Raw genomic sequence first — 12,904 nt, 5'->3', positions numbered from 1 at the left:
TCCAGCAATAAACACAATTTTTTTTACTCCAGATACTTGCACCCGAGAACACGCTGTCCATTACATAATTGATCACACGCAGGTTACAATAAAAGGGAACTGTACTACTTAACATTTTTAGATGAGCCTTTAATTCCATGCAAAAATAAACAAAAACAGGTTTCGTAGAAAATAACCAATGATTTTTTTGGCTGGAAGCTGAATGAACATCAGATTTGATCAAAGCTAAGACTGCTTTAAGTTTCCTTTTTCACAATTATTGGTGATTATTTATTTCGTTTTTTAAACAAGAGGATGTGTAAGCATAAATCGTCATTGCAAGATGATTTAAAGCGGAAGTGCAAACTCCTTCTCTCAAAATGTCAACTATAAAGTAGCCTTATAAAATGCCTTTAAAATCCTTTAACATTTAATAGAGATCTACTGGGAAGAGAGCAGAATCGGCTGTTTTCCAGCATTCCTGACAAGGTCAGGTGATACACAGCATGTGGACAGGGTTGCAGGCAAATAGTCAGGTAGGCACTGTTAGCCACATGTCCTTAGCATGAAAGCTCCACCTCCTGTGAGCGGTTATAAAGAGTTTGCCAAAGTAAACTGCAGGAGGACCACAACAAAATTGTAACAAACCTAAACAGAAACTTAAATCACACTTACCCAGCTGATCTTGAACATTTTAAAGAAGCTAACAAAATAAAAATGGCTATCCAGCAATCCAGAGCTCAAAGCTAGCCACAAGCTAGCAGCCTCTGCATGAGCAAAAGATTAAAGAAGTTAGAGGGAAGATTATGGAGACAAGTGAAAAAGGGAAAAGGGTCATTCTCCTGTTATTTGGTGAAGTTAAAAACACACTGGAAAATAAAGCAACTGACACTGGTTTTGTTGCACCTGCTTTTGTTTGGTAAGGTAAAATATATCAGGTAAAGGTGGATGTACAGCATCTGATTTTTGTATATTTGTACATCTGTCCAGTAGCAGAGCGCTTTACTTTCAGTTGTTTCAGTTTAAGATAATCCTGCAGCTTACCGTGGATTGGGTTATATTGTAAATTTCGATGATTTCTTCATACTTTCTTCACAATATTGCAATCCGTGCATTTGTAGTTTATGTTTCTGAAAACTTTGCTTCACCTTTATCCAGGAAAGGATGTGACTGATTAGTTTGTCAAATCTAAATTGATCTGAAATGCAGAGACACTTTTCTTATTCTACTCTAATATGAGCTTCCACAAGACTGACTTTTGAGGGCCACAGTAGATTATTCAAATGTAATTTCATAAAATAATGTAGTGCACTAGCATTTTACATTATGCTGTTTAATCAGTTCTGTGCAATTTCACACTTTTGGAAAGTTTAAAACTTCCTCTTTGAGAATCCCTCTAGTAAGCACTCCGCTCCTAGAAACTCCAACAACAAAATCATTATTAACATCCTCTGTTGGCGTCATAATGCGTGCTTCTGCCTGGGAAAAAAACAAACAAACAAAACTTGGATTTAACTAGGCAAATAAGTAAGAGCCCTCCATTGGACAACTACAGTTGTCTAATGTGTTTCAGCTGGCAACAGGCTGTTTAACCCTAACTGCTGCAGTGAGTAGCTTCTTATTTCTTAAACAGCCTTGTTGGAAGACATGGTCGTCGTAAAGACGTTACACTGTCTCAGAAAGGCTAAATGATTGGTCTGCATCTAGCAAGGAAAACAACTAACAACTGTAACTACTAAAACTGTTTTAATAAGTTTCATTAAAACTTGGTGAACCATCATCTTATAGGAAGAAATGTGGTCGGAAAAAAAATCATGATCATTTTGGTGAAATAAAATGACAACAAATCAAAAGCAAAAATCACAGCTATTTCTGACTGTGAAAGTAAAAGTATTTCCACAAGCTCACTGAACTCAAGGGACTGAAACTAAACAACTGTGTAGCCTAAAGAAAACCACTTATGAGTGAGGCTAAACAGAAAAAAAGATCGGAGCAATAGAAAAAGGTCAAACGGTCTGATGAATGATTCAATGTGATGGCAAATCAGGATGAGATGAACCCATAATGCCTAGTGCCTACCATACTACCCTGTGAGGGGCAGTGTTATGATCTGGGGAAGCACTGCTGCTACACGAGCAAGGTGCTTGTGGGTTCAAACCTGCCAACTAGCTGGACCCTTTCTGTGTGGAGCACTCCAGCTTCGTCCCAGAGTCCATTGATCTGCACATCAGGCTAGCGGACATTGCTAATATAGCTACAGATGTGAATGACTGTGTATTACTCTGTGTAAACCTGTACAGGGTCTACCCCACCTCTAGACCATCGTTATCCAGTGTTGGGTCATTTTGGTCACTATGGAAACATTAAAAAAAACAAACCTGCCACTTAAGATGTTTTAAGGCTAAAGATGTTTTAAGTGTATGACAAAAGAAATCTGTAAAACATTAAATGGTGAAGTTCTCCAAAAAAGTCTTTAAAGCGAAACATTTCTAGGTGGGATCCTAGTGTTGGAATTCAGATCCCAACTGTATCAATGCAATGACACTGGATGCGTAAGTCAAAGCTTTAAATTGTGTTTCAAAGACACTCTGTGCAGCGGCACACACGTCAGACCGAAATCCTGTTGGATCAGGTTCAGTTACAGTCACTGGTTGAGGGTTGGTGTGATCTGTCACACCGCGAACCTCTTGTTCACAATAGAGCGTTTGGGAAAAAGGAGTTGATGGTTAACTTTTCTATTCCTTAGTTTAAAAAAAAAAAAGGATATTCTTAATGCAAATATAAAAATATACCATCGCATCCAGCAGCTGGATGCATCGCTGCAGTTTCGGTCTGGTCTCACAGAAAAGACGGAAGAGAAGTCGTCCGATAGGCTGTTTCTCACAGATGCTGAAATATTCCCTCTCTGCAAAAGACAAACAAACAAACGAAAAAAACCCATAAAATGAACACAGACTTTAAATCACAGCCTTGCCAACAAACGGTCAAACACTCTTTTTAGATGAAGGAAGTAAACAAACGCGTACCGATGCTGTTTCCCAGTTCAGTACACTGACTTATATGGGGAAAACGAAGGATCTCCTTCCATTTTTTGCTCCTTCCTTTCCTTTTCCCTCCTCCACCTGTGGTGACAGAGTAAAACAAGAGGTAAAAATGTTCAACTGAAAGAACTTAGTAAAGTTGTCCACATTTATTTTCGTCAGTGAGGAGAAAATGAAGGCCTAATGGCTAAAAGAGTGGGGGAAGAGGGGGGTTGTGTGTGGGCTCTCCCCTGAATGAAATCATAGTCTCAGCGTGTATATATAATTCATAGATTACGTCTCGCTTCCTCCGTAACGCTCTCCTCTCTCCACTGACTTTCTTGCTCACTTTTCATGCGAGTGGCTTCGCTGGAAGTGGAACAGTGTGTGTGTGTGTGTGTGTTTAATATGAGTGTGTGTGTTTTTGTGTCCAACCAGACAGAAAGCCCATTCTGACCGGCTCAGTTCCCATCAGAACCCAGACTGGATTCCACTGCACTGAATAATCATGCATCAGCTTCCTGCAGCTACGTAACACCATCACGAACAAAAACCACTTAGATCTACATCGTGTACTTAGATTTCTGAAGAAATTTTACTGTGCAGTCATCGACGGAGCTGATTATTTTGCCTCTTAATTTTGGCCACTTTCCCATTATCCATCAAAGCCATGTCTAAATCACCTTTGGCGTTTTCTCACAGTATCCACCAGATGCGATTAAACACAACTTTTAAGCTCGTACTTGTACCGCAGCCCGCTTTGCCCTTACACCATGTTCCTCTCAAAGTTATTTTTTCTTAATATGTTACGACTGCTCTAATGAACTGACAGGGATTTCCTTTAACCGCTCTGTGCAATGGAAATTTGCTGCAAGCAGCTCACCCAATGTGAGAGGCATTGAGAGCAATGACAAGCAGACATCTTTAAGTAATAACCCAGGAATGCGAGAGGCCCTACGTCATTGTGGAGGCTCTGAGTGAAAGCTTTTAGCAGTTTTCCCATCAATCCTGCTGCATTACTGTCTCATGCTTTCCTCCTGCTCTGCAGTCTGTTCTGCGTCTCACTGTTGCCTTTGTAATATTATATGATTTACTTGCCAAGAAAATTAAATTGCACTCAACAAGGTGAAGATTAGTCTCAAATTAGCATGTTTTGGTGTGATATTAGACAATAGCTAGGAAACATTCTTCCCCAGAAAGCCATAAACTGACTAAGATAAAGTAAGGCAAGGGTCAAACAAGTGAACCATAGCAGACATAGTGCTGACTGCTGAATTACGTTACACATGAATGTTGGTATAGACAGAAGATATATATATACATCATACATCACTGACTAAGGAAATGTTTACTCTACATTTACTATATGTAATATTTAATCTAACACATTATCTTATACATGAATACATTCATTCATGTTTTTGTCACTCTCTCTGCAGGATCATCAAAGTGTGCTACAATGTCTGATACTGAAATATCCTGCACCCAGAATGGATGGTCTGCTCTATATTGGTGTGCAAAAATCTTAATCCACACCTCAGTTCTTTTCCATTTTGCTGGGAAAATAGGAAATAGATGCAGTCATCTGCTGAAACATTTGCAAATATATACGGAAACACAGCATATAATTACTGTACCATTCTTCTTGCCCTTTAGATGGATCAACTGAAGGACAAGATACATCTCTCGGGTCCTGTTTGAGGTCTACTCAAATTTTTCTCAAGCGCATGACTTTCAGATACTCTCCATGTGCTGTAGGCCTGCTACTTTTTTCCCCTCCGCTTGTCCGGTTTCCTCAGCTTTTTAAGGAAACTCTGCACACCATGCTGAGATATGAAGTTTTGAGCTCATAGCTTTTTGGGAACCACTTTGTTGGTGGAAAAATTTATGCCTGTCAGACTGTGTAATCTTTGATAACTTTTAACTATTTTTGTTGTGAAGCACTTTGCGATATTTATCTTAAAAGGTGCTCTATGAATATTTAAAAAAAAAAAAAAATTTTTTACTTAATTTACTTACTTTTCACATATTGAACTAAAGAAATGGGAACAAATTATATGTTTTTGTGACAGGCTGCTGATATGTTGAAAGAAACACTTTGAAAAGACCTTCAGAAAGCCTGGAGAACTATTGCTTAAGACCAGTTTCCACTTTTAAAAAAATTACAACAAAATATGAAGAAATGAGGGGTGGCTCAAGACTTTTGCATGGTACTGGTTATTTTGCCCACATATGTATTACAAAGTACAAAAGCCTCCTTTTACACAGTTATGGTTATTATTCACTTACCAAGTATGACCCTCGTGTGTCATACTTTCAGGATTACATTACAACAGCCAGCCATAACCATACATTATACAGGTAATTGGAGATTATTTCCATCATTACAAGCTGACATAACATTTTTGAACATAAGATTTCACAGCAAAGTATACAAAAGTATTTCAATCCAATTCTTACACATTTGAGTCATAAAAAGTTTTACAGGGTTGTACTGACTCTTATTAGAACTGCAGTATTTTTCTTTTTGGGAGGAGGGGTGTTAAAGATAAGGGACCCTACGTCAGCAAAGCTCACATATTCAGAATGATACTCGTATCACCAAAGACAAACACGAAGCATGAAGGTATTAATAACCCGAATAAAAATATCCCCAAAGACAATCATTAACTTCGAGCACCTGCGCCTCATTAACATTACTGTAGACGAAACTAAGCTATAAACAGGCGCACTTCCTTATTTAATCGCTTCTGTAAACAGTTCATATGTAAACTCACGCTCCCCACACAAAAATTCCAGCGAGCGTTGCTGTGTGCTCCAGTTTTTGAATCTCCTTAAATGAAAACATGACATCTGCTAAAAAGGCAAAAGAATACAGCGAGTGAAGAAGGTCATTCCCCACGGGAGGGACGCCATGCTAAAAATGTATGCACTTGTGCTAGTGCGAGGAATTTGTGGATACAAGCGTCCAACCAAATGGCATAGATTTCCTGTGAAGGGTCAACGCCATGTCAAATAATTGTACCAAACATGGGCGCTCCACCCAGGCATTCAACTTCTACACAATGCTGAGACAACCACAAATAATGCAGTTCCTCCTTTTTCTTTCTGTGTCCTGTTTTCTTTGCCTCTCATTGCTCTCCAAGCCTATTTATTTTTCATTCTCTCTCCCTCCCCGCCTCCCCGCCTCCCCCCCTTTCCTGCTTTTTGGAACTCCTGGCATCACCTTCTGCTCTTCTGCTGCTTCCCTGTGATCCAGTATCTTTTTCCCTTTTCTTCTGACACGCTGTTGAAGATTTCCTGTCATCATCACATCACAGTCACCAAGTTCGCTGGCAGCCAATCACTGACCTCATTTGCTGTTTCAAGCCTATCAACCCCCTTTTGTTTTAGGACTTTTTTTAAGGACGTTTACAGCTCCTTGTCCATAAAAATAGAACAGTGCTATAGATTAGTGGTTCGCCTCCTTTTTGGGCTTTTCTACGCGTGGTCTCTTGTCACGCTGTTCATGTTCTTTTTATAACCCCTCGATTTCTCTCATTCATCACTGCAAATAAAGCTGCTCGAAAGCATATTTATAATTCGTCCCACTGTAACATTCGAGGCCCGTGTGGTGCAAAGACCAGAACACAGAGCACACCCAAACACTCCCACAAACATGCAAATATAACGAATCAATTATTCCTCATCTGAATGTAACAACAACAAAAAAAGTCCTGTTTAGCCTTAGTGCCCTTTGGCCTCTTTTGTCTGTGGGCTTAAGAAAGCACAGCCTTTAATCGTTTACAAAGAGGTTAAAAAAATTGTCTGACACGTTGCTGATACACGGCTTTACAAAATGTTCTGGCAGGATTTGAGGAAAGTTTACAACAGTATTAGATATACAAAGATGAAAGCAAGTGCAAACTTTTTGAAATCATGTTTTGAAGAAGAAAAAAACATTCACATGTTTCGTTTTACGTCCAGATTTGAAACTCTAGGTTCCTGTTTAACAAAACTTGGCTCTTAAAAGTATGAATATGCTCATAAATATCCTCCATAAACCATCTTGTTCACGGCCGTCTGTTTATTTCTTTCGCTATTAAAGGGTTCTCACTCTTATGTGGTCTGTCACTTACACACCAGCTGAAATATGTGCCGTGGCGTGGATTTGCTGCACACAGGAACTTGTCAGTCTAATTTGTTCCATGTGGGCAGTGTGGTCGCCACCCTTTATTTACGCTCATGCTTAGGAGCTCTGACATCATCAAGGCATGTCAAGTAAAGCAAAAAGAAGGTCAGAGAGGAAACGACAACCGTCTGGCGTAACACCAGGGGGTTACCGGAATCCCAAACATCTGTGTGTGTGTGTGTGCGCACAATGTCACTACTGTGACCTCTCTCTGGTGTTGTCCTCATGCTCAATTTAATCAACTCGTGGCAGTCCTGCAGGCCCCATCCATCCACACCTTCGAAAACATCCCTGCTTAGATTTGAGGTTATACGCACAAACTGCTGACACTCAAAAGAACCCAAGCCATTAACATCTAGTGCCTGACACACACACACACATCCACACACATCATCTCTGAGGTCTCGAACACCTCCATTTACAATCTCACTCCAAACATGAAGTTAGATGTGCTGTGGACAACCAGCTGAAACCACATCCTGACTGTCACACTGTGCATGTGGCATATATGCAATAACATCTGCAACAGAATGTGATGTTAAGAGCACGAGCGTGAGCAGAGCCGAGCGCTCTGAATATGTGTTATTTTCTACACCTACACTGTGTAAAAAAGTGTGCAAGATTTGAGTAGGTTTCTGTGACTCTTCACTCTCATCTCCTGACTGCACTGACCCTCTTTGTTCACAAACAACTCACTATCCCTTTCTGATTATCTAACTCTCGCTTATTCCCACATCACCTCCTTTGTCTGATCTGTTAAATGTCGGCCTTGCGGTTGAGTCATACTGTGGTGGTCAGCGAGTTACAAATACATTGTGGCCGACCAGCACCAGACTATGATGCAAATGCCTTTGTTCCCCTCGGTCCATCCCTTCCGGCACATCCAACCGTTCGGTGATCGGGATTTATTTGCATGAGAGCTCCAGGTAAGGGCCAATGTTGTTGTGTATGCAAAACACAAGTGGTAAACACCCAGCAAGCATATTATCGAAGGAAGACAGGAGCTTTGCATTTGCAAAACATCCTCTTTGTGCTTCTTGGGGCGCTGTAGAGTGATTCGTAGCAATGTACGGGTTTGCTCTATCACGGGAAATGTGATTAAATCGTACTAGATATCCATCTGCTGCAAAGACAGAAGAGGAGCAACGAGAACAAATCACACCTTGGCACACTGCTTTTTTGGGGGGGGTTGTGCATCACACCATGTGTGAATGTTGCTCCTATATATGCCGTATAAACAGGAATGTAGACATAAATAAAGATTTAAGGTACTACACTGCATACCAGTTTATTAAAAATATAAGCATATATGCATGCACATGCCTATCAGGTCAAGCCAGCAGCACTGAAAGCAAACCAAAACAAGATGTGAAAGACTCATTATTGAAGATTTAATCCTCATATTAAAAGTGTGTGTGTGTGTGTGTGTGTGTGTGTGTGTGTGTGTGTGTGTGTGTGTGTGTGTATGCCACAGGAAGGCAAGGGAAACACTGCCCAGACCTGAGCAGCAGGGGTGGACTATAGCAGGAAGACGGTCTTTGTTGGTCTGTTCCACCATGATGTCATGTCGGTGCCTCTGTTCTTATTACCATCCTAAATGAGCTCCTGTGTCCACGTATATCACAATAATAACAACTGGATGGTCCGCCTGTAACATCTGCTGAAATGCTTGAAGCAAACATTGATGACGTGCACCTTTTTACCTGGCAACACACTCGGCTTCTTTTGGCTGCCGTGAGGGTCACATGTTGAACCGCTTAATGAGGGGTCATAAACTCAAAATCAGTCATAGACAATAAAACTGAGATCTTATCAGCAACAGTATTGGCGTTCTATTCAGCTGTGTTCCAACAACCTAGTGAGCTGTGTGCTGAAAACAACAACCAAATCTAGCTTGACCTAAGGAAGTAGCCGCATTCGACACGTGTTAAAGATTGAGACATAAATTCCAGGTTTAACCTTTTGCCAACAGCTACTTTTGCACAAAACGTTGAGGAAAAAAAAATACACAACACTGCCCATTTCCCCGTCTTTATGTCCTTGTAAACATTACAGCTATTAATAGAGACCAGCCCAAGGGCAGCAGCAATGTGTTAATACAAACTGAGGTGGTCAAACCAGTCCATGACCTCAGAGCTAGGGCGCTGTGGCAGTTGTCACTAGAGAAGCGGCGCCTGTTAAAGTTCATGTGTTCACGAGCAAAACAGCCACGGTGTAGGAAGACACTCAGTGTCAAAACTTGCATGCAAGGACAGAAATCTGACAAGCGCAGCAGAAGGCAGGGTACATATCCTGTCTGGGAACAGTCAGGTGCCACAAGTTTCCTGTTCTATAAATATATAAAGTATGGAATGTGACGGGGGGGAAAAAATACGAAAAAACCCTGAAATTATATAACTCACCGTGCTGTCCGATCAAAGGACCACACACAGCGCAGGGCACGCTGGGTAATACTTGCTGTTTGCTCATCCATAAAGATCCAAGAGGACAGAGCATAGTCCACATGAAGCTAGCCGTAACAGGATGCTCCTGTGCTCTGACGAGGTATTATAGCATCTGTTTACCTCGATGAATGTTTTGGTAGTGTGAACAGTGTCGCTATACAGTCCTACATCTCTACGAGGAATGATTTTTAGTTTATTCAGAGTGAAAATCAGCAGTTAAGTGAGCAAACACTGAGGAAAGTGCTTGAAAGGCAGAGAGCCGACTCATCAGTGTGACAGAACTCATGGGGCACTGTGGACTGACATTACTGGGTGGGTGCTTTCTTTCCTTCTGCATGAAACACGCAGTCTCTTCATAAAGATATTTGTTCCTTGTCCTGCTCCTGTGATGACACTGCATGTTCTTTTGTTCCTGCCATAACATGCCTCGAAAGAAAAAAAAAAAAAGAGTCTGCATCTGCAAATCTGTTTTGGCCTTAAACGAGCCAAACTCCTTAATGAACTCTTTCAACCTCATTTATCAACTCTCTGAAGCTTTACTCAAGATTTATGTTTTTACAATATTATACAAATAAATTATGATTTTACTCTAATGCACTCTAAAGAATCCCCATGTCATAGGTTCCTATAAATAACAAGTGTTATGTTACATATAAATAAAAAGCCACACCTCATTTCTTAATATTCTGCTGCCAAGGAGCCAGACTGTTTTGTATTGTTTTTTAAAGTGGTCTTGAGAAATAGTTCTCCGGGCTTTCTGAAGGTCCTTCAAAGTGTTTCATTGGACACAGGATGCCTTTTCACTCCAGTCATTCTACCTGACCATTTTTTGTTTGTTTGTTAAGCCACTGACCTATGAATCATTCAAGCATAAAAAAGGCAACTAACTCAAGGGATGAACCAGTGTTGTGTCCACACATAACAGACAACTTTGCAAAGAACCAGTTTTAAATTGCAGGCACTTTGTTACTAGCAGCCTATACACACATCATTTGCTCCCATGTCTTTAATTTAATCTGGGAAAAATGCCAAAATACTATTTTGACACCAACACACTGATTCCTAAAAGGCTACTAGTGGGAAACCTGGCATGGTGTGCAGCCTGTCCTTAAAAATTATAAAGAAACTGGACAAGTGAAGAAAGAAGTGTCAGCACAGATCCATCTGCTGTTCACTGTTCAGAGACATTGATCAGTGCAGCCATCCGTAAAACACGGTGGAGGCTCTGTCATGGTTTGGAGTTGCATTTGGAGATTTTGTCAAAATTGATTAAATTATGACTGTAGAACAGTACCGTTAGATTTTGATCCATCATGCACTCCCATCTGGAAAGCATCTGATTGACAACAGCTTCAGCAAGTCAATAATTTCAAACATGCTGCCAATGCAGTAAAAACATGGATTAGTTATGATTGGCCTCCTCAGAGCCCGGACCTCAACATCATCACCGACATCCAAAAACATGTTTTAATAAATCCCTGTGCCTTTTTTTTCCAATTTTTTTGATCCGAAGGCTGGATCAGCACTTTTTCACAGTTGTGTATTTCCTCAAACATAAAAGATCCCTCATTTCTTCTTTATGTTGAATTGGCCCGACATTAAAGGAAATACACAGCCTCATTTAACATCATGTAAGTTCTGAGTGTGTTTGCATTGACGTATACAGTCTGGCATCAGCTCTTCATCCAGCAGGAGAAAGGTTCAGAAGTTACTGTATTGATTATTGGATTAATGCACATCAAAAATTCATCAGCTGTTCCATTAAAGCAATATGGCAGCAGTGCCGAGCGCAGGAAGCACATGGAGACACGATGAAACAGTACTTAAGTAATCACCTGTGTGTCTGAGAGGCTTCTGACTGCATTCCTGGAGCACTTTAATGACAAGCGCTTAAAATTCACATTTTTTCCTCCATCCACTTTCACTCGGCTTACCGAGTCTACTTTTACTTTAGAAAATCATCTCCTGTATTTCCCAGAATCCCACTCGACAACCCCTGGCGAACAGGCGTGAACTTGTTGCATCCAGCTGAGTTACGTATACTGTATGTGTGGGTAGAGGCAGCAATAACAATAGAGATAGTAGGAGCCAGAGAGCTGAATTTTTTTCTACTCAAGAAAAAATGAGTCACACTCCTACTCAAAACACAGCGAGCCTTGTGGCGTGTTGTCGGTGGAGATATGGGTATCTCTGCTTCGTCTTTGCTTTATAATCTCAGTGCAAAGCTGCTGTTAGAGAATGAAGAGCCAATAAAGGAAGCCTTATCCTTGAATTTACAGGCAAAAAACAAACTTAAACAGCAAAAACGTTCCAATAATATTAATTGAAATGGTTTGAACTGTACATGCAGGGTCATATATAATACCCCAAATGTAAATGAAGACATGCCGTGCAAGCAGCTCTGCCAGGCTAACAGCGATCTAACTGTAGGTATGTCTGGGAATTTACAGACAAATGAAAATGAAAAAAACAAATGACAAATCCCTCCTTTAAAATACCTAGTGGATCATATTTGACACATGAGGTTTTGTGAGTTGTTGTGACTACATCATCAGTGTGATTTCCACCCCTTGGAAAAACCTGGATACACTGAGCAATGCGTTTTAAAGCAATAAATTACAAAACAGTAATATTAATATGCTGGATGTAGCAAATATTATATAAATTAAGACTCACATATGCAAATGGATATTTAATTACTTTTAAAATATTGTCATATGGTTTAGTAAATACTCAATTTAAACAATTATTTTGTGGTTCAGGCTTTAAAGGGTTAAGATCTGCACACCTGGAGGGCAAAAAAAAGTTTTCAAAAGATTTCAAAGAGCTCAAAAATCACAATTCCCAGCCTGGCACAGCACTAAAGAATAACTAGAGTCAGCAGGCTCCATCTCATGGGGACCGAGAATTTTTTCAAGCTATCTGTAATATACTTTTAACAGCATTAGCAGTGATCTCACTTCCAGCAAACACACTATGTTGGGATTCAATGGGATGGTCGGGCATTGCCAGTGTGGTCCCATCCATGTCGTATTCAAATGAATCACCTTTTGTTAAAAAAAAGAACAAAACAAGTGACAAATATGATACGTGAACAAAAACACCATAAACAGTCCTGCATGTATACGTGATATATTCTTTTCAGGTCCTCTTTTAAAAAAAAAATCTTTTACTTCTCTCCTGTCAGGAGGACCCGGCGAGGAAATGAGAGGCTGGTTTCCCTCCAATGAGAGTCTCTACTAAATAAAAGCTGACAGTTTTATTCCTCGGTTCCGTCCTTTCAGACGGGT

The 12,904-nt window shown here is 40.3% G+C and overlaps 1 protein-coding gene across 1 annotated transcript in view; it reads right to left on the bottom strand.

Annotated features, from left to right (window-relative positions):
- grk5l (G protein-coupled receptor kinase 5 like) overlaps positions 1-12,904 on the bottom strand; it is a 28,101-nt gene that overhangs the window by 8,071 nt on the left and 7,126 nt on the right. Inside the window, exons 2-3 of the mRNA XM_031744187.2 lie at positions 3,006-3,101; positions 2,772-2,884 (exon numbers count right to left, since the gene is read on the bottom strand). Of these exons, the coding sequence (XP_031600047.1) occupies positions 2,772-2,884; positions 3,006-3,101 (209 nt within the window). The remainder of the gene's footprint in view (positions 1-2,771; positions 2,885-3,005; positions 3,102-12,904) is intronic.

This window comes from Oreochromis aureus, linkage group 12, assembly GCF_013358895.1.
Source record: "Oreochromis aureus strain Israel breed Guangdong linkage group 12, ZZ_aureus, whole genome shotgun sequence".
Taxonomy (NCBI): Eukaryota; Metazoa; Chordata; class Actinopteri; order Cichliformes; family Cichlidae; genus Oreochromis; species Oreochromis aureus.
The sequence above is the reverse complement of the archived record's forward strand: the minus strand, read 5'-3'. Positions and strand labels throughout refer to the sequence as shown.